The sequence below is a fragment of the Anneissia japonica genome, unplaced genomic scaffold, assembly GCF_011630105.1.
Source record: "Anneissia japonica isolate Jap-2015-1 unplaced genomic scaffold, ASM1163010v1 scaffold11779_len1430905_cov172, whole genome shotgun sequence".
In the NCBI taxonomy this organism is placed as follows: domain Eukaryota; kingdom Metazoa; phylum Echinodermata; class Crinoidea; order Comatulida; family Comatulidae; genus Anneissia; species Anneissia japonica.
This window is the reverse complement of record NW_022740041.1, coordinates 823,975-847,080: the sequence shown is the minus strand read 5'-3', so window position 1 is coordinate 847,080 and position 23,106 is coordinate 823,975. Positions and strand designations below refer to the sequence as shown.

The window sequence follows — 23,106 nt, the reverse complement described above, 5'->3', positions numbered from 1 at the left end:
ATAGCTCAGTTGGCTAAACTGGTGGTAGCCACTGTGCTGTCTCTTATACACATCTAGATGTGTATAAGAGACAGACACAGGTCTCCCTCCAATTAAAGACCACCTCCAATTAAAGACCGCTTTTCTGTGGTCCCTAATTTACAAATGTCTTTTATTTTCATTATCACCAGACAGGCTTTTAATAAAAATTGTATGTACTCATTTTTGATATAATGACAATGTATACCAAACATTGATTCTGCAGTTTAATTATTTGCTTCAGAAAAAAGTGGTATCATATGTTTTAATTTTTTTTCTCCACAAATCGCTGGGTATACAAAGTGTCATTTTATTATGCTTTTTTTTTTTGTTGCTAAATAATTAATGTTTCTAGAATATATAATGGGTAAATGTTCTATGATGTAATCAAATAATTAGTTAAAAAATTAAAACACAACCAATACATGTGAGTATGACATTTTAGCTTGGTTTTTATTTTTTGATTGATTTAGAATTGAAACACAATGTCGTCAACAACCAGGGGCATGGTTTACATTAAATTCGGTCATGGCGACATTGTGCCATAGAAATTTAAAACAAAATTGAACATAAAGTGAAACCATATTAAGCTACTTTCTTTTTGACATGTGAATCTCTGTTGAGACTATAACATTTTCTTCTGACAAAAAAACTGTTATTATGCCCATATATGGTCATGATGTGCCTAAGTGGTCATGATGTGATGTCATCATGACCATATTTAGGCATGTCACATGTTTTTGTCAAATAAAATTTGGTAGTCTGGACAGCACTTAAAATTGTGCTAAAAATTAAAAAATAATTTATAATTTTAATCATTTGTTTACATTGATAAATTGCATTCATACAACAATGTAAGGAGATCTTGCCCAACCGAAAGAACATGAGCTCAATGTAGCCTAAACATTCTTTCATTTAAAAAATAACAACCTTCATGATTTTTTTTATTTGTAGGCAGAATGTTAAAAGTTATTGAATCTTCAGTTCTGTGCAATATGAACTATGATAACAAAAACTATAATGTTTAATCCTTCAGGATATACTGTATGATAATAAGTAAGCCATCAATCTCTGCTCTGGCAATCGGTTTGAACATATGTACTGTTATATATGTTATTATATACATCTACTTCTTTATAGAACAACCTATTTTGCAATCAAGACAATAACAGTGAGCTCTATACAATCGATATACTCTAGTCCCGACATGTTTCGGCAATGCTGATTGGTTGGTAGAATTGGGGAGCCTTCCCGATTGAGTTGGGGACTGCTACACAGTACAACGATTGTGATAAAAATTAAAAAATGTAACGACAGTGTAGCGATTTTAAGGAAACTAGGCTTTAGTCGTACATTAGGATTAGGTAGGAAGGCCCCTTTAGAGGCCTATTAGGTGCTATAGGGAGTTTTCATATCATATCATTTTAATTATTTTGCCTTCACAATAAATACAAAACATAATCACAAGTAGTAAATCTGCAAGGCAGGATTGCCAAAGCGTTATCAAATATATAACAGTCAAAGTGGCTCTCCTCACAGAAAAACTAGACAACAAAGAAGATAACATCTTTGTATAATTATTTACATTTCATTACTTTTGCAACGTTATTAAAGTTATGAATTTTATCAAGTTGAGGAGTCTAATTTTATTTTATTTATTCTGGACTAATATACTTAGAATGTTGATGAGTTGATTCCTGCAGCAGCCCATGTTTCTTTTCAGCACCTAGTTTGTTTCTATTCATTTCTTTTATGCATTAATTAAAATTGCCTTTCTTAAATTTAAATCTCATCCGACAAGTGACTTGCTTATAACTAGCTATGGGAAGTAGATTCACATAATTCATAAGTTGAAACCCACTTTTTGGCAGAAGAAGCATTCAAACCACTAAGCTATAATTTCACTCTAATTTTCACATGGAATATTTAATTCAGGTTAACATAATACTGAGGGAAACATAATTTTATTTCTTCCTGTTCAGTTTTCAAGTACAAAGTAACTACAACTCTCATTTACATTGTCATTTTGTCTTTCGTATACGTTGACGTTGCCAAACAATTCTTCGTTGTCATTCATTCAACAGTCAAAGTGGCTCTCCTCACAGAAAACTAGACAACAATGAGGATTACATCGTCATATTATTATTTACGTTTTATTACTTCTGCAACATTACAGTTATGGATTTTATTAAGTTGAGGAGTCTAATTTTATTTTATTGATTCTGGACTAGTATACTTACCTAATTTATTTCTATTCTTTTCTTTTATACATTAATTAAATAGCCTTTCTTAAATTTAAATCTTATCCAACAAGTGACTTGCTTATAAGTTCATGAGATAAGACCCACTTTTTGCAGAACCTAGTTTATTTCTATTTATTTCCTTTATACATTAATTCAAAATTGTCTTTCTTTTTAAATCTCATCCAACAAGTGACTCGCATATAATTCGCTATTATAAGTAGATTTACATAGTCATAAGATAAGACCCAGTTTTTAGCAGAAGACACTTGGATTAGAAGAAAGCAACCATTCTAACTACTAAGCTACATCTTCAGTCTAATTTTTACAGATATTTAATTCAGGTTTAATATAATCCTGAGGAAAACATAATTTTAGTTCTTCCTGTTCAGTTCAAGTACAGAGTATCTACTACTCTTATTCACATTGTCATTTTGTCTTTCGTCTACATTGACGTTTCCAAACAATTCTCCATTGTCATTCATTGGTTTAATCTTTCTGGGGCAGGTTTCTGCATCTGACTTAAAGACACTGTTAATACATTCAAAGTGATAACCAGCATGGTGTGCTATAGCCTCATTCGCATTTGGAATCTTGTGAACACTCAAGTCAACATCCCTTTGATAATGTGCTGGAGCTTGCTGATGACTTCCGTGTCTTTTCTTGAGTAGATAAGCTGAAGCAAGTACAACAGATATAAAGATGATGGTTGATGGTGCTGGCAGGATAATGGCTACTGTACGTTTACTTTGAAAAGTTGAGGACTGAGCAATTGTGCTTGTGTCTGTTGGCAGCACGATATTATTGTCAGTGAATTCAAACAACTCTGAGAGAACCTTTAGTGTTTGTTGTGTTGCAGTTAACAGTGGAGGAGTGTTGATTAAATACAGTTGAAAAACAGAAGAAGAATATGCCATCTCCAGAATGTACAGCTGTAAAATTATGATAAATTATTTGATTATTATGCAAATCCTGTGACTGTGTAATATTATATCCTCCTTAGATCCATCCAGTGCTTTATCAAACCGATTTTTTTGTTCTTGTACAGTTTTAGTTTAGAATATACTTTATTTCATTATATATTTTATTCCGCAAATGCTTGAATCACATTTTATAGAGTACTTATAGTGCTATTCTGATGGAACAATTAATGTTACATTTAGTTATAGTACCTCAAAACACCTTTTTTTTTGTTATATCAAGCAAAAAAAAAATTAGTTTGTCCTTAAAGGAAGGTTTGATCTCCCCAATAAGGAGAGAGGGACAATATGTCTCTGACAAGAGTACACACAGACTGATGTTAGATGTTGTCGAGGAATAATTGAAGCAAACTAACAAAAACCCCTATCATGTCATATGTTTGGCTGGATCCCAGTGTCATAACAGAGTTAGTTTCTATTTAACGTACAAAAATTTATTCTTTTTTAATAAACTTTTCTTGTTCAGTTTTAGTTTAGACCATTTACAACTATTTCAATTAAAAGTACATTTTACCATCAAAGTTTAAGATGTAACATATTTCAGTGAGTTAATTTAAAAAGTATTAATTATTATTACTTAATAACTATAGGAAGTAGAGTTATTTTAAGTCATAAGGAAAAACACCACATTTTGGCAGAAGACACTTAGATTGGAAAGCAAGTATTCTAACCACTATCTACATTTTCACTCTAATTTTATTATACCTGTATTTAATTAAAATTAATCTAATACTGAGGGAAACATGATTTTATTTCTTCCTGTTCGGTTTTCAAACTCCAGTACAAAGTAACTATGACCTTTATTCACATTGTCATTTTGTCTTTCGCCAACTTCAATCATCGTAATAATAAATAATAATCAGTATTAACTTTGAAGTGATAACCAGGATGGTGTGCTATATCCTCTTTTACATTTTTAATGCCCTGAACACTCAAATGAACATCATGCAATGGATCTTGCCGATGGTTGCCATGTCTTTTCTTGAGAACATAAGTTAAAGTGAGTACAGCAGATATAAAGATGCTACCAGGATAATTGCTACTGTATGTTTACTCTGAAGCTTCATGTCCGTTTGAAGAATTGAGGGCTGTGAAATTGTGCTTGTGTCTGTTGTCAGCACGACATTTTTGTCAGGGGATTCAAACAACTTTGAGTGAACCTTCAAAGTTAATGTGTAGGAGGTAACACTGGAGGAGTGTTGATTAAACACAGTTGAAAAACAGAAAAAGAATATGCCATCTCCAGAATGGACAGCTGTAAAAGTATGATTAAGAATTATCTGATCATTATTTAAATCCTGTGACATTGTAATATTATATCCTCCTTGGATCCATCCAATTGTGATTTTATGTTTTAAAGGATTCATCAATAACCAATTCACTGTGCAAGAAATTGTTACTTCATAAAAACCGAAAGGTCCACTGATTAATCTCAGATAAGAAAGTATAATACATACTCCAAGTATTGAAATACACGCCATCGTGTTGGGATTCAATATTTCGACATTAATTATGTCATCATCAGGAATGATTCCTGATGATGACATAATTAATGTCGAAATATTGAATCCCAACACGATGGCGTGTATTTCAATACTTGGAGTATGTATTATACTTTCTTGTTACTTCATCTCCTTTAACAATACAGTATCTCCCAAATCTTTACAGGTATCTTTGTTAACTGAAGACTGTTTTTTGACTTTGGGTGTGTAAACCAGAAAGTGTTCATTGTTATCATCTGTGCATGTATACATTCCTACCTCTTGTTCATTAAAAGATAAAAATAGTTGACAATTGATATTAGTCAAGTTCATTTGAGGAGGATGATCTTTGTATACACTATAGTGCCTCTGAAAATGTAATGAAGATGCATTCTTTTCTATGATGGTGTAACCATGATTTCCGGTCATCATTATCTGGAACTCTTTATTTGATGGCTTCACCATTAGTTGTGCTTTTTCTCCTCTATAAACCCACTTAACAAAACCCACAGCAATAACTTTTCTGGCAACCATCAAGGAAACCACCACTAAAAGAATGATGTTAGGAAACAGCATGCTCATCTTGTGAAATTCCTTAAGACTTCAAGTAGTAGAGACAACTGTATGTGCTGTTGTTGATGAATGTTTGAAGCAAACTAAAAGAGTCCTTGTTGCTTACATTGCATAACTGGATATCTCAGTGTCATAATATTGTAAATTAGTTTCTATCTTACTCACAACAACAACAACAAAAGGAAATTATAGCAATTATATTAAGGTGGGTTTTTTTTCTTTTTTTTTCCTGTACAGTTTAGAATCTTTACATCTATTCCATTATATATTTTATTTCTCAAAAAGCTTGAATGATATTATTCATGACAGTATCGATTCTAATGGAACAAATAATTTCACATTTAGTTACAGTACCTCAGAGCACCTTTTTATTGTTATACTGTCCATGTCTCCCTCTAATGAAAAACCCCTCCAATTAAAGACCACTTTTCTGTGGTCCCAAATTAACAAATGTCTTTTATTTTTACTATCACCAGACAGGCTTTTAATAAAAATTGTATGTACTCATTTTTGATATAATGACAATGTATACCAAGCATTGATTCTGCAGTTTAAATATTTGCTTCAGAAAAAAGTGGTATCATATGTTTTAATTTTTTTCCCCACAAATCGCTGGGTATACAAAGTGTCACTTTATTATGGTTTTTTTTTTGTTACTAAATAATTAATGTTTCTACAATATATAATGGGTAAAGGTTCTATGATGTAATCAAATACAGTAATTAGTTAAAAGGTTAAAACACAACCAATACATGTGAGTATGACATTTTAGGTTTGTTTTTATTTTTTATTTAATTTAGAATCGAAACACAATGTCGTCAACAACCAGGAACATCCAGGGGCATGGTTTACATTAAACTCGGTCATGGAGACCTTGTGCCATAGAAATTTAAAACAAAAGTGAACATAAAGTGAAACCATATTAAGCTACTTTCTTGTGAAGCTCTGTTTAGACTATAACATTTTCTTTTGACACAAAAACTGTTGTTATGCCCATATATGGTCATGATGTGCCTAAGTGGTCATGATGTGATGTCATCATGACCATATTTAGGCGTGTCACATGTTTTTGTCAAATAAAATTTGGTAGTCTGGACAGCGCTTAAAATTGTACTCAAAATTAAAAAATAATTTATCATTTATCATTTTAATCATCTGTTTACATTGCTAAATTGCATTCATACAACAATGTAAGGAGATCTTGCCCAACCGAAAGAACATGAGCTCAATGTAGCCTAAACATGCTTTCATTTAAAAAATAACAACCTTCATGATTTTTTTTTATTTGTAGGCAGAATGTTAAAAGTTATTGAATCTTCTTTTTCAGTTCTGTGCAATATGAACTACGATAAAAAAAAAAATATAATGTTTAATCCTTCAGGATATACTGTATAATAATAAGTAAGCCATCAATCTCTGCTCTGTCAATCGGTTTGAACATATATACTATTATATATATTATTATATACATCTACTTCTTTATAGAACAACCTATTTTGCAATCAAGACAATAACAGTGAACTCTATACAATCGATATACTCTAGTCCCAACATGTTTCGACAATGCTGATTGGTTGGTAGAATTAGGGAGCCTTCCCAATTGCGTTGGGGACTGCTACACAGTACAACGATTGCAATAAAAAAAATGTAGCGACAGTGTAGCGATTTTAAGGAAACTAGGCTTTAGTCGTACATTAGGATTAGGTAGGAAGGCCCCTAGAGGCCTAGTAGGTGCTATAGGAAGTTTTCATATCATATCATATATTTCAATTATTTTGCCTTCACAATAAATACAAAACAGAAACACAAGTAGTAAATCTGCAAGGCAGGATTGCCAAAGTGTTATCAAATATATAACAGTCAAAGTGGCTCTCCTCACAGAAAAACTAGACAACAACGAGGATTACATCGTCATATTATTATTTACGTTTTATTACTTCTGCAACATTACAGTTATGGATTTTATCAAGTTGAGGAGTCTAATTTTATTTTATTCTGGATTCTGGACTAGTATACTTACCTAATTTATTTCTATTCATTTCTTTTATACATTAATTAAATAGCCTTTCTTAAATTTAAATCTTATCCAACAAGTGACTTGCTTATAAGTTCATGAGATAAGACCCACTTTTTGCAGAACCTAGTTTATTTCTATTTATTTCCTTTATACATTAATTCAAAATTGCCTTTCTTTTTAAATCTCATCCAACAAGTGACTCGCATATAATTCGCTATGGTAAGTAGATTTACATAGTCATAAGATAAGACCCAGTTTTTAGCAGAAGACACTTGGATTAGAAGATAGCAACCATTCTAACTACTAAGCTACATCTTCAGTCTAATTTTTACAGATATTTAATTCAGGTTAATATAATCCTGAGGAAAACATAATTTTATTTCTTCCTGTTCAGTTCAAGTACAGAGTATCTACTACACTTATTCACATTGTCATTTTGTCCTTCGTCTACATTGACGTTTCCAAACAATTCTTCATTGTCATTCATTGGTTTAATCTTTCTGGGGCAGGTTTCTGCATCAGATTTAAAGACACCGTTAATACATTCCAAGTGATAACCAGCATGGTGTGCTATAGCCTCATTCGCATTTGGAATCTTGTGAACACTCAAGTCAACATCTCTTTGATAATGTGCTGGAGCTTGCTGATGACTTCCATGTCTTTTCTTGAGTAGATAAGCTGAAGCAAGTACAACAGATATAAAGATGATGGTTGATGGTGCTGGCAGAATAATGGCTACTGTATGTTTACTTTTAAGTGTCATGTCCGTTTGAAAAGTTGAGGACTGAGAAATTGTGCTTGTGTCTGTTGGCAGCATGATATTTTTATCAGTAAATTCAAATAATTCTGAGTGAACCTTCAAAGTTATTGTGTTGCAGGTAACAGTGGAGTATTGATCAAACACAGTTAAAAAACAGAAGAAGAATATACCATCTCCAGATTGGACAGCTGTAAAAGTATGATTAAGAATAATAGTATCACTATGCAAATCTTTTGACTGTGTAATATTATATCCTCCTTGGATCCATCCAATTGTGAATTTATTTTTTTTTATGTGCTTTATGAAAAACCGATTCGCTGTGCAAGAAATTGTTACTTCATGTCCTTCAACAATATCTCCCAAACCTCTACAGGTATCTTCGTCAGCTGAAGACTGTTGTTTGACTTTGGGTGTGTAAACCAGAAAGTGTTCATTGTTATCATCTGTGCATGTATACATTCCTACCTCTTGTTCATTGAAAGATAAAAATAGTTGGCAATTGACATTAGTCAAGTTCATTTGAGGAGGATGGTCTTTGTATACACTATAGTGCCTCTGAAAATGTAATGAAGATGCATTCTTTTTGATGGTTGTGTAACCTTGATTTCCGGACATCATTATCTGGTACTCTTTATGTGATCGTTTCACCGTCAGTTGTGCTCCTTCTCCTCTATAAACCCACTTAACAAAACCCACAGCAATAACATGTCTGGCAGCCATCAAGCAAACCACCACTAAAAGAATGATGTTAGGAAACAGCATGCTCATCTTGTGAAATTCAAGACTTCAAGTAGCAGAGACAACTGTATGTGCTGTTGTTGATGAATGATTGAAGCAAACTAACAGACTCCTTGTTGCCTCACATTGCGTGACTGGATATCTCAGTGTCATAATATTGTAAATTAGTTTCTATCTTACTCACAACAAGAAGGAAATTACAGCAATTATATTAAGTTTGTTTTTTTTTCTTGTTTTTTTTCCTGTACAGTTTTAGTTTAGAATATTTACATCTATTCCATTATTGTATAAATGTTTTACCCAAAAAACTTATATTATTCATGACAGTATTGATTCTAATGGAACAAATAATTTCACATTTAGTTACAGTACCTCAGAGCACCTTTTTATTGTTATACTGTCCATGTCTCCCTCTAATGAAATACCCCTCCAATTAAAGACCACTTTTCTGTGGTCCCAAATTAACAAATGTCTTTTATTTTCATTATCACCAGACAGGCTTTGAATAAAAATTGTATGTACTCATTTTTGATATAATGACAATGTATACCAAACATTGATTCTGCAGTTTAAATATTTGCTTCAGAAAAAAGTGGTATCATATGTTTTAATTTTTTTTTTCCACAAATCGCTGGGTATACAAAGTATCACTTTATGCTTTTTTTTTTGTTGCTAAATAATTAATGTTTCTACAATATATAATGTGTAAAAGTTCTATGATGTAATCAAATAATTAGTTAAAAGGTTAAAACACAACCAATACATGTGAGTATGACAGTTTAGCTTGGTTTTTATTTTTTGTTTAATTTATAATCGAAACACAATGTCGTCAACAACCAGGGGCATAGTTTACATTAAACTCTGTTATGGCGACATTGTGCCATAGAAATTTAAAACAAAAGTGAACATAAAGTGAAACCATATTAAGCTACTTTCTTTTTGACATGTGAAGCTCTGTTGAGACTATAACATTTTCTTTTGACAAAAAAACTGTTGTTATGCCCATATATGGTCATGATGTGCCTAAGTGGTGATGATGTGATGTCATCATGACCATATTTAGGCATGTCACATGTGTTTGTAAAATAAAATTTTGTAGTCTGGACAGGACTTGAAATTGTACTAAAAATTTAAAAATAATTTATATTTTATCATTTTAATTATCTGTTTACATTGCTAAATTGCATTCATACAACAATGTAAGGAGATCTGAAGGATTTCAATTCTGTTAGAATTTTTAAAGCTACATCAGCTTGCCCAACCGAAAGAACATGAGCTCAATGTAGCGTAAACATACTTTCATTTAAAAATTAGTAACCTTCAATTTTTTTTGTTTTTTGAAGGCAGAATGTTTAATGTTATTGAATCTTCTTATACAGTTCTGTACAATATAAACTGTGATAACAAAATTAGAATGTTTAATCTTTTAGGGTATATAATAATAAGCTAGCCATCAATTTATGCTCTGTCAATCGGTTTGTACATACATATTTTTATACTATATTTCTACTATAGAACAACCTATATTGCAATCGAGACAATTCCAGTGAAGCTCTATACAATCGCTACAATCTAGTGCCGACGTGTTTTGGCAATGCTGATTGGTTGGTAGAATTGGGGAGACTTCCCGATTGCGTTGGGGACTGCTACGCAGTACAACGATTGCGATAAAAACTAAAAAATGTAGCGACAGTGAAACCAGGCTTTAGTCGTACATTAGGATTAGGTAGGAAGGCCCCTTTAGAGGCCTAGGTGCTATAGGAAGTTTTCATATCATATCATTTCAATTATTTTGCCTTCACAATAAATACAAAACAGAAACACAAGTAGTAAATCTGCAAGGCAGGATTGCCAAAATGTTATCAAATATATAACAGTCAAAGTGGCTCTCCTCACAGAAAAACTAGACAACAACGAGGATTACATCGTCATATTATTATTTACGTTTCATTACTTCTGCAACATTATTACAGTTATGGAGTTTATCAAGTTGAGGAGTCTAATTTTATTTATTTATTCTGGACTAGTATACTTAGAATGTTGCTGAGTTGATTCCCGTAGCAGCCCATGTTTCTTTGCAGCACCTAGTTTATTTCTATTCATTTCTTTTATACATTAATTAAAAAGCCTTTCTTAAATTTAAATCTTATCCAACAAGTGACTTGCTTATAATTAGCTATGGGAAGTAGATTCACATAATTCATGAGATAAGACCCACTTTTTGGCAGAAGACTACTTGCGTTAAAAAGCAACAATTCTAACTACTATTATTTACAGATATTTAATTCAGGTTAATATAATCCTGAGGAAAACATAATTTTATTTCTTCCTGTTCAGTTCAAGTACAGAGTATCTACAACTCTTATTCACATTGTCATTTTGTCTTTCGTCTACATTGACGTTTCCAAACAATTCTTCATTGTCATTCATTGGTTTAATCTTTCTGGGGCAGGTTTCTGCATCTGACTTAAAGACACCGTTAATATATTCAATGTGATAACCAGCATGGTGTGCTATAGCCTCATTCGCATTTGGAATCTTGTGAACACTCAAGTCAACATCTCTTTGATAATGTGCTGGAGCTTGCTGATGACTTCCATGTCTTTTCTTGAGTAAATAAGCTGAAGCAAGTACAACAGATATAAAGATGATGGTTGTTGGTGCTAAGATAATGGCTACTGTACGTTTACTTTGAAAAGTTGAGGACTGAGAAATTGTGCTTGTGTCTGTTGGCAGCACGATATTATTGTCAGTGAATTCAAACAACTCTGAGTGAACCTTTAGTGTTAGTGTGTTGCAGCTAACAGTGGAGTGTTGATTAAACACAGTTGAAAAACAGAAGAAGAATATGCCATCTCCAGAATGGACAGCTGTAAAAGTATGATTAAGAATTATCTGATCATTATTCAAATCCTGTGACAGTGTAATATTATATCCTCCTTGGATCCATCCAATTGTGATTTCGTTTTTGATGGGCTTTATTAATAACCGATTCACTGTGCAAGAAATTGTTACTTCATCTCCTTTAACAATATCTCCCAAATCTTTACAGGTATCTTCGTTAACTGAAGACTGTTTTTCGACTTTGGGTGTGTAAACCAGAAAGTGTTCATTGTTATCATCTGTGCATGTATACATTCCTACCTCTTGTTCATTGAAAGATAAAAATAGTTGGCAATTGACATTAGTCAAGTTCATTTGAGGAGGATGATCATTGTATACACTATAGTTCCTCTGAAAATGTAATGAAGATGCATTCTTTTCGATGATGGTGTAACCATGATTTCCGGTCATCATTATCTGGAACTCTTTATTTGATGGCTTCACCATTAGTTGTGCTCCTTCTCCTCTATAAACCCACTTAACAAAACCCACAGCAATAACATGTCTGGCAGCCATTAAGCAAACCACCACTAAAAGAATGATGTTAGGAAACAGCATGCTCATCTTGTGAAATTCCTTAAGACTTCAAGTAGTAGAGACGACTGTATGTGCTGTTGTTGAATGATTGAAGCAAACTAACAGAGTCCTTGTTGCTTACATTGCATGACTGGATATCTCAGTGTCATAATATTGTAAATTAGTTTCTATCTTACTCACAACAACAACAACAACAACAAGGAAATTATAGCAATTATATTAGGGTGGTTTTTTTTTCTAATTTTTTTCCTGTACAGTTTTAGTTTAGAATATTTACATCTATTCCATTATATATTTTATTCCTCAAAAAGCTTGAATCATATTATTCATGACAGTATCGATTCTAATGATGAAACAAATAATTTCAAATTTAGTTACAGTACCTCAGAGGACCTTTTTATTGTTATACTGTCCATGTCTCCCTCTAATGAAAGACCCCCCCAATTAAAGACCACTTTTCTGTGGTCCCTAATTAACAAATGTCTTTTATTTTCATTATCACTAGACAGGCTTTTAATAAAAATTGTATGTACTCATTTTTGATATAATGACAATAATGTATACCAAACATTGATTCTGCAGTTTAATTATTTGCTTCAGAAAAAAGTGGTATCATATGTTTTAATTTTTCCCCACAAATCGCTGGGTATACAAAGTGTCACTTTATTATGCTTTTTTTTTTGTTGCTAAATAATTAATGTTTCTAGAATATATAATGGGTAAAGGTTCTATGATGTAATCAAATAATTAGTTAAAAGGTTAAAACACAACCAATACATGTGAGTATGACATTTTAGCTTGGTGTTTATTTTTTGATTAATTTAGAATCGAAACATAATGTCAACAACCAGGGGCATGGTTTACATTAAACTCTGTCATGGCAACATTGTGCCATAGAAATTTAAAACAAAAGCAGCCCATGTTTCTTTTCAGCACCTAGTTTGTTTCTATTCATTTCTTTTATGCATTAATTAAAATAGCCTTTCTTAAATTTAAATCTCATCCGACAAGTGACTTGCTTATAATTAGCTATGGGAAGTAGAGTCACATAATTCATAAGTTTTCAGTTTTCAAGTACAAAGTAGCTACGACTCTCATTTACATTATCATTTTGTCTTTCGTCTACGTTGACGTTTCCAAACATTTCTTCATTGTCATTCATTGGTTTAATCTTTCTGGGGCAGGTTTCTGCATCCGACTTAATAAGACTGTTAATATTTTCAATATGATAACCAGCATGGTGTGCTATAGCCTCATTCACGTTTGGAATCATGTGAACACTCCAGTCAACATCTCTTTGATAATTCATTGGAGCTTGTCGATGACTGCCATGTCTTTTCTTGAGTAGATAAGCTGTAGCAAGTACAACAGATATAAAGATGATGGTTGCTGGTGCTGCCAGGATAATGGCTACTGTATGTTTACTTTTAAGTGTCATATCCATTTGAAAAGTTGAGGACTGGGAAATTGTGCTTGTGTCTGTTGGCAGCATGATATTTTTATCAGTAAATTCAAATAATTCTGAATGAACCTTCAAAGTTATCGTGTCGCAGGTAACAGTGGAGTATTGATCTAACACCGTTGAAAAACAGAAGAAGAATATACCTTCTCCAGAATGGACAGCTGTAAAAGTATGATTAAGAATTATCTGATCATTATTCAAATCCTGTGACAGTGTAATATTATATCCTCCTTGGATCCATCCTATCGTGATTTCATTTTTGATGGGCTTTATTAATAACCGATTCACTGTGCAAGAAATTGTTACTTCATCTCCTTCAAAAATATCTCCCAAATCTTTACAGGTATCTTTGTTAACTGAAGACTGTTTTTCGACTTTGGGTGTGTAAACCAGAAAGTGTTCATTGTTATCATCTGTGCATGTATACATTCCTACCTCTTGTTCATTGAAAGATAAAAATAGTTGGCAATTGACATTAGTCAAGTTCATTTGAGGAGGATGATCATTGTATACACTATAGTTCCTCTGAAAATGTAATGAAGATGCATTCTTTTCGATGATGGTGTAACCATGATTTCCGGTCATCATTATCTGGAACTCTTTATTTGATGGCTTCACCATTAGTTGTGCTCCTTCTCCTCTATAAACCCACTTAACAAAACCCACAGCAATAACTTTTCTGGCAACCATCAAGGAAACCACCACTAAAAGAATGATGTTAGGAAACAGCATGCTCAACTTGTGAAATTCCTTAAGACTTCAAGTAGTAGAGATGACTGTATGTGCTGTTGTTGATGAATAATTGAAGCAAACTAAAAGAGTCCTTGTTGCTTACATTGCATGACAGGATATCTCAGGGTCATAATCTTGTAAATTAGTTTCTATCCTAACAACAACAAGGAAATTATAGCAATTATATTAGGGTGGTTTTTTTTTCTAATTTTTTTCCTGTACAGTTTTAGTTTAGAATATTTACATCTATTCCATTATATATTTTTTTCCTCAAAAAGCTTGAATCTATGGAATGCCATCGCTGCCTTCGGTAACAGCTTACCATTCGGCGCAGCTACATTCGGCCCTTTTACCATTTTTTTTCGGCCCTTTTACCATTACGTTCGGCTCTTTTACCATTCCGCGCATTTACATTCGGCCCTTTTACCATTACGTTCTGCTCTTTTACCATTCGGCGCATTTTCATTCAGCCCTTTTAGCTGTAGACCTAGGCCTACTTCTTCTAGTTCTTATAGGCTCATTCCCACAGCCGTTGAAATTTTTTATTTGACCCCATGTCAAAGGTTATATTTTATTTGTAAATGCGCCGAATGTAAATGCGCCGTATGGTAAAATGGCCGAATGAAAATGCGCCGAATGGTAAAAGAGCCGAACGTAATGGCATTTTGTCTTTCGTCTACATTGACATTTCCAAACAATTCTTCATTGTCATTCATTGGTTTAATCTTTCTGGGGCAGGTTTCTGCATCTGACCTAATAAGACCGTTAATATTTTCAAAATGATAACCAGCATGGTGTGCTGTAGCTTGTCGATGTCTGCCATGTCTTTTCTTGAGTAGATAAGCTGAAGCAAGTACAACAGATATAAATATGATTGTTGCTGGTGCTGGTAGGATAATGTCTACTTTATGTCTATTTTTTTTCTTTGTGAACCTTAAGTGTTAATGTGTTCCAGCAGGTAACAGTGGAGGAGTGTTGATTAAATAGAGTTAAAAAACAGAAGAAGAATATGCCATCCCCAGAATGGACAGCTGTAAAAGTATGATTAAGAATTATCTGATCATTATTCAAATCCTGTGACAGTGTAATATTATATCCTCCTTGGATCCATCCAATTGTGATTTTGTTTTTGATGTGCTTTATCAATAACCGATTCACTGTGCAAGAGATTGTTACTTCATCTCCTTCTACAATATCTCCCAAAGCTTCACAAACATCTTTGTATTTTGGCGAGAACCATCAAACTAACCACCACTAAAAGAATGATATTAGGAAATGGCATGGTCATCTTGTGAAATTCCATAACACTTCAAGTAGCAGGCGATTGCATGTGTGTGTTGTTGTTTGAGAAATGATTAAAGGAAACTTTTTATGCATTAATTAAAATAGCCTTTCTTAAATTTAAATCTCATCCAACAAGTGACTTGCTTATAATTAGCTATGGGAAGTAGATTTACATAATTCATAAGTTGAATCCCACTTTTTGGCAGAAGACACAAGCATTCAAACCACTAAGCTATATTTTCACAGGGTATATTTAATTCAGGTTAACATAATACTGAGGGAAACATAATTTTATTTCTTCCTGTTCAGTTTTCAAGTACAAAGTAGCTATGACTCTCATTTACATTGTCATTTTGTCTTTCGTCTACGTTGACGTTTTGTTTTTCATTCTATACTATTTCATACTCTCATATATGACTGCTCTACCGTCAGTTGTATTCGTTCTCCACTATAAACCCACTCAACAAAACCTTCAGCAGTAACATATCTGGCAACCATCAAACTAACCACCACTAAAAGAATGATATTAGGAAATGGCATGGTCATCTTGTGAAATTCCATAACACTTCAAGTAGCAGACGATTGCATGTGTGTGTTGTTGTTGAGAAATGATTAAAGGAAACTAAAAAACTTAGATTTTTCACATCGAATAATGGCTCTCACATTTGTAACCTTGTAAAGATAGTTTCTGTCTTACTCACAACCAGGAAATTATACCAATTATATAAAGTTTATTTTTTCTTCTACAGTTTTAGTTTAGAATAAATTATTCCATTATATATTTTATTCCTCAAAAGCTTGAATCATATTTCATAGAGTCCTTGTAGTGCTTATCTGATAGAACAATAATGTTACATTTAGTTATAGTACCTCAAAGCACTTTTTATTGTTACATCAAGCAAAAAAAAAAATGTTGGTCCTTGAAGGAAGGTTTGATCTCCCCAATTAGGAGATAGGGACAATGTGTCCCTGACAAGAGTTCACACAGACTGATGTTAGATGTTGTCGAGGAATGATTGAAGCAAACTAACAAACCCCCCTATCATGTCATATGTTTGGCTGGATCCCAGTGTCATAACAAAGTTAGTTTCTATATAATGTACAACAATATATTATTTTTTAATCAACTTTTCTTGTTCAGTTTTAGTTTTGACCATTTAAAACTATTTTAATTAAATAGATTTTACTACCAAAGTTTAAGATGTAACATACCTCAGTGAGTTCATTTTAAAAATAGATTATTTATTATTAATTAATAACTATAGGAAGTAGAGTTATTTTAATCATAAGCAAAAACACCACCTTTTGGCAGAAGACAGTCAGAAAGCAAGGATTCTAACCACTATCTACATTTTCACTCTAATTTCAATATATTTAATTAAAATTAATCTAATACTGAGGGAAACATGATTTTATTTCTTCTTGTTCAGTTTTCAAACTCCAGTACAAAGACTGTGACCTTCATTCACATTGTTATTTGGTTTTTCACCAACTTCAATCATGTTAATAATAAATAATAATCAGTATTAAAGTCAGTGATATCTACAATGTAGTTTCCATACAATTCTTCATTTTTGTTCATTTGTTTAATCTTCTTGTGACAGGTTTCTGCATCCAATGTAATCACACCATTAACATTTTCAAAGTGATAACCAGGATAGTGTGCTGTAGTTTGTCGATGTATGCCATGTCTTTTCTGGAGTAGATAAGCTGAAGCAAGTGCAACAAATATAAAGATGATGGTAGCTGCTGCTGCCAGGATAATGGCTACTGTATGTTTATTCTGAAGCTTCATGTCCGTTTGAAGAATTGAGGGCTGTCAAATTGTGCTTGTGTCTGTTGTCAGCACAACATTTTTGTCAGTGGATTCAAATAATTTTTGAGTGAACCTTCAAAGTTATCGTGGAGCAGGTAACAGTGGAGATGTAATCAGACACAGTTGAAATACAGAAGAAGAATGTACCATCTCCAGATTGGACAGCTGTAAAAGTATGATTAAGAATTATCTGATCATTATTCAAATCCTGTGACAGTGCAATATATCTTTCTTGGATCCATCCAATTGTGATTTCGTTTTTGGTGTGCTTGATTAATAACTGATTGAATGTGCAAGTAATTGTTACTTCATCTCCTTCAACAATGTCTCTCAAGTCTTTACAGGCATCTTCGTCAGCTGAAGACTGTTGTTTGACTTTGGGTGTATAAACCAGAAAGTGTTCATTGTTATCATTTGTGCATGTATACATTCCTACCTCTTGTTCATTAAAAGATAAAAATAGTTGACAATTGACATTAGTCAAGTTCATTTGAGGAGGATGATCTTTGTATACACTATAGTTCCTCTGAAAATGTAATGAAGATGCATTCTTTTCGATGATGGTGTAACCATGATTTCCGGTCATTATCTGGAACTCTTTATTTGATGGCTTCACCATCAGTTGTGCTCCTTCTCCAGTATAAACCCACTTAACAAAACCCACAGCAATAACTTTTCTGGCAACCATCAAGGAAACCACCACTAAAAGAATGATGTTAGAAAACAGCATGCTCATCTTGTGAAATTCCTTAAGACTTCAAGTAGTAGAGACGACTGTATGTGCTGTTGTTGATGAATGATTGAAGCAAACTAAAAGACTCTTTGTTGCCTCATGTTGCAAGACTGGATATATCAGTTTCATAATATTGAAAAATTAGTTCTATCTTACTCACAACATCAACAACAAGGAAATTATAGCAATTCAATTAAGGGTTATTTTTTTCCTGTACAGTTTTAGTTTAGAATCTAAAAAACCTTAATCTCATTATATTCATGAAAGTATCGATTCTAATGGAACAATTAATGTAACATTTAGTTACAGTACCTCTGAGCACCTTTTTATTGTTATATCAACGAAAAAATTTTGTTTGCCTTAGAAGGAGGCTTATCTCCCCAATGGGGATGGGGGGAGGGAGAGGGGCAATCTGGTGTTAGACATTGTTGAGGAATGATTGAAACAAATATCCAAAGCCCCATATCATGTCATATGTTTGGCTAGATCCCAGTGTCATAACGAAGTTAGTTTCTATTTAACTTACAAAATATATACTTTTTTTATTTAACTTTTCCTGTTCAATTTTGGTTTAGACCGTTAACAACTATTTCAGTTAAAATAGATTTTACCTTCAAATTTCAGTAAGTCTATTTAACAGTAGATTAATTATTACTATTAATTAATAACTAGAGGAAGTAGAGTTAATTATGTCATAGGAAAAATACCATGGTTTGGCAGAAGACACATAGATTGAAAAGCAAGCATTCTAACCTCTAAGCTACATGTTTACTCAAATTTTAATGTATTTATTCAAATGAATTTAATCCAGAGGGAAACATAATTTGATTTCTTTCTGTTCAGTTTACAGACTGAAGTACAAAAAAAGTATGAACATTTTATCATTTTCATTTTGTCTTTCAAATTTAATCATGATGATAATAATAATTGGTATCTGATGTCTACATCGACATTACCATGCAATTTTTCATTGTGGTTCATTGGTTTAATCTTCCTGGAACTGGTTTCTGCATCCAACGTAATCACACTGTTAATAATTTCATACATCCTCCTCTAAATTCGGAATGCCCTGAAGTCAACATAATGCACTGGAGCTAGCAGATGGTTGCCATGTCTTCCCATAAGCTAAAATTAGTACAACAGATATAAAGATGGTGGTTACCAGGATAATGGCTACTGTATGTTTACTCTTAACTAAATTAACAGTAACATAATTTAATTCAGGGTCTTGATTGTCATTTTGAAAAGTTGAGGGCCAAGAAATAGTGTTTGTCTCTGTTGTCAGCATGACATCTGTATGTTTACTCTGTAGCATCATGTCCATTTGAAGAAATGAAGGCTGAGAACTTGTGCTTGTGTCTGTGGTCATCATGACATTTTTGTCAGTGAATTGAAATAGTTGAGGGCTGTCAAATTGTGCTTGTGTCTGTTGTCAGCACAACATTTTTGTCAGTGGATTCAAATAATTTTTGAGTGAACCTTCAAAGTTAATGTGTTGCAGGTAACAGTGGAGGAGTAATCAAACATAGTTGAAGTACAGAAGAAGAATATGCCATCTGCAGATTTGACAGCTGTGAAAGTATGATTAAAAATGATTTGATCATGATGCAAATCCTTTGACTGTGTAATATTATATCCTCCTTGGATCCATCCAATTGTGATTTTGCTTTTGATATGCTTTATCAATAATGGATTCACTGTGCAAGAGATTGTTACTTCATCTCCTACAATATCTGCCAAAACTTCACTAACATCTTTGTAAGCTGGAGAGTGTTGTTCGACTTCAGGAGAATAAACCAGGAAGTGTTCATTATTATCATCTGTGCATGTATACATTCCTACTAGTTGTTCATAGAAAGATAAAAATATTTGGCAATTGACTTTAGTCAAATTCATTTGAGGAGGATAATCTTTGTAGACATAGTAACTCTGAACTTCATCGAAGGTGTAACCTTGATTTCCAGTCCATGTTATCTGGTACTCTTTATGTGACTGCTCTACTGTCAATTGTGTTCTTTCTGCAGTATAAACCCACTCAACAAAACCTTCAGCAAGTACGTGTCTGGCAACCATCAAGCTAATCACGACTAAAAGTATCACATTAGGAAATGTCATGCTCATCTTGTTGAATGCAAGTACTGTAGTAGAGACGACTGTAGTTTGTGCTGTTGTTTATGAATGATTGAAGCAAACTAACAAACCCCTTGTTGCCTCAAATTGCATGCCAGGCTATCTCAGTTTCATAACCTTGTAATTTCTATCTTACAACATGAAAATTATAGAAAAAATTACATTAAGGTTGATTTTCTTATATTTTTCCTGTATAGTTTTGCAAGTTTTTTGTTTTCCTTTTTTGTATGAAAATGTACATATTTAAATCATGTTTTTTTTTCTTTTATTATTATGGAGGCAATGCCATATTAAGGGGTGTTTAGGAGAGAACACCCCCCACAAAAAAGGTTCACACACCATATCCCCCTCCCCTCCATTGTGAATGGCTAAAAGCAAAACAAAATATTGTTAAATTAGTTAAAATTTACCTGAAGGTATTTTTTTTTTGCAACTTAGCTACCCCCCCTCCCCACCATCAGATTCTCTCCCATTTCCAGACTCTCAGATATATGCCACAGTATGGAGGTTTTGTTAAGCTCTTACAGCGAGAAAAGATCTGCACACATTGTATTTTTTATTTTATTGAATTTGTGTGTATTTAAACTATTGTTGTTTTTATTATCCTCTCTATAGGTTACACTGTATCCATCTCAACTATGTCATCCTACAGTACAGATGAGGTAATTAAGATATCTAGCTTGAGTGCACCAAGCAGGTTTATTATATTATATCTCCTTTTGATAATGTAAGAAAGTTTGCCACAGTAGTTGCAGTTGTGCTTCTCAGCCTATTGGTTGTCTCCCACCAATCAGAATTAAAAGTGTCTGTCTGGTAGGTTCAAACACAAAATGTGCTGATTACAGCATTAGGGATTCTTCCCAGGGAGCTGAGTGTATGTTTCATATGTTTGATGCATTGACCGGGGGAGGGGGTAATAATAAGCACTTAGAGGTCTTGTTAGCATGAAGCGCTATATAACATTATAATAACAATAGTCATTATCATAATAATCATAACATTACCTTAAAGGGTTTGACTGTAATGTGTAGTTTTTTTGTGATCTTCTTTTATTACTAATCCTTAGCAATTTACGACAGTTCATGATTGAAGTTTTGAGAGTACGTTTCATGGTTCTGAAAGGCCAGCAGGCTCCAAGTCAAGCTTCTAATGCACTTCATTTTGTCCAAGAGTTATTTAACAGAACATTAGTATCAGGTGAAACAGCAAGGTAAGAAAATACCAAATAATATCTCATTTTTAATAACTTTCTTTTTTATGGAGTATAAAGATGTTATGTGGTGGTTTGGGAAAAACAAATTATTTGAATATTCTGCATGTTGTGGCATACCTTTTAAAAAACCTGCCCTAATGGAGAAAAAGGAAAGGGAATACACCTGCTTGCACTGAAGCTCGGTTTGTACAGCAAATGCATGGTAATCATAATGTCTTGGGTTCAAATTCTGATGTCAGTTATTTCACAAATCAACATCTTTAATAAAATTAGTATTTTATAAAATTTTGAATACTGATGTTTAAAAATCCAATTATCTAATTTCTTATCTTATTTCTTTTTACAGGAACACCCCACCTTTATTAGGGACTATATTGAATTATTTGTTAATGTGTGACAATGGTGGTCTCAAAAGACAGGCATCACAGATTTTAGTGTCCATGCTGGAAGCCTGCAAGAGCAATGCTAATATGAATCTCAAGTAAGTATTTGATAAAATAATATTAGCATTGAGTTTATTCGGTAATCCATGGATTGTATTTTTATCTGTTCAGATGTCTCAGAGCATTATGCATTTAAAGAAAGCTTAACCAGCCATGACCAATAGCTGGCTTTGGAACGAATGATGTGAGGGCTTAGCTTCTCTGACGCCTGCTGGTGCTACCCAGTGAGTGAAAGATGGACAGGATTGCTGGACTCCTTGATAAGTATTTATGTTGGAATGATGAGTGTTCTGGAGAAATGATATAGAATGTAGAACATAAAATGAAAGTGAAGCGAGGAATATACAATGTACCAGTTGTCATCTAGTAGCAAGTGATTTAAAATATATTCATTCAATTACCAGAATGTAAACCACTATGGAGCTACCTGAGATTCTAAAGTATAATCAGCTTACTATTAATGCACAATTAAGCTCAACCGTTACCAATATGTCGGTGGCATTGTAAAATGGCTAAACATCAATAAAGTCACTCTTCTCTTTATTTCCTGTTTCAGCGAAGAGCTATCTACTGTGCTGCATACTTTTGTGGATCGCAATCTTCTTGTTCACCAGTCTTCCACCTTCCAAGTGCTGGAGAGTGTTGCTGCCCTTTACCCTGCATTGTTGGAGGATATGATTCCTTATTTAAATGAGAAGCTGGCCAAATGTGAGATGAAGAGAGGTGTTGGAACTGATAATAAACTCAGGTAAGCTCATCTCATTTCTTTATTTACATTTCCTGTTTATTTACTTTGGTATATAAATATTAAATGTGTGTGAGTGCAATGGGAAGAATATTTTCACTCATTGAAAGATTGACTGTTCCATTTAACAATATGGAACCAAGTTGAATGGAACAGTCAATCTTTCCACGAATGAACATATTCTTCCCATTACACAAATACAAAACATTCGTTATTCGTTTTATAACATACCTAAAATAGATCCCTGTCATTTGATATTTTATGAAAAATAAAGTTAGGTTTACTTTTCTTCTGAATGGAACAGCCCATCTTCTATCAACC

The 23,106-nt window shown here is 33.1% G+C and overlaps 1 protein-coding gene across 3 annotated transcripts in view; it reads left to right on the top strand.

The window, feature by feature from the left end:
- The window catches only part of LOC117118130 (protein MMS22-like), a 60,451-nt gene that overhangs the window by 32,014 nt on the left and 5,331 nt on the right, over positions 1–23,106 (top strand). For all 3 annotated transcript variants that reach the window (XR_004447007.1, XR_004447008.1, XM_033262637.1), the window contains exons 32-35: positions 21,000–21,046; positions 21,451–21,594; positions 21,944–22,078; positions 22,597–22,788. Coding sequence is in view for 1 of the 3 variants with exons in the window: in XM_033262637.1 (XP_033118528.1) it covers positions 21,000–21,046; positions 21,451–21,594; positions 21,944–22,078; positions 22,597–22,788 (518 nt within the window). In the remaining 2 variants the exon portion in view is untranslated. The remainder of the gene's footprint in view (positions 1–20,999; positions 21,047–21,450; positions 21,595–21,943; positions 22,079–22,596; positions 22,789–23,106) is intronic.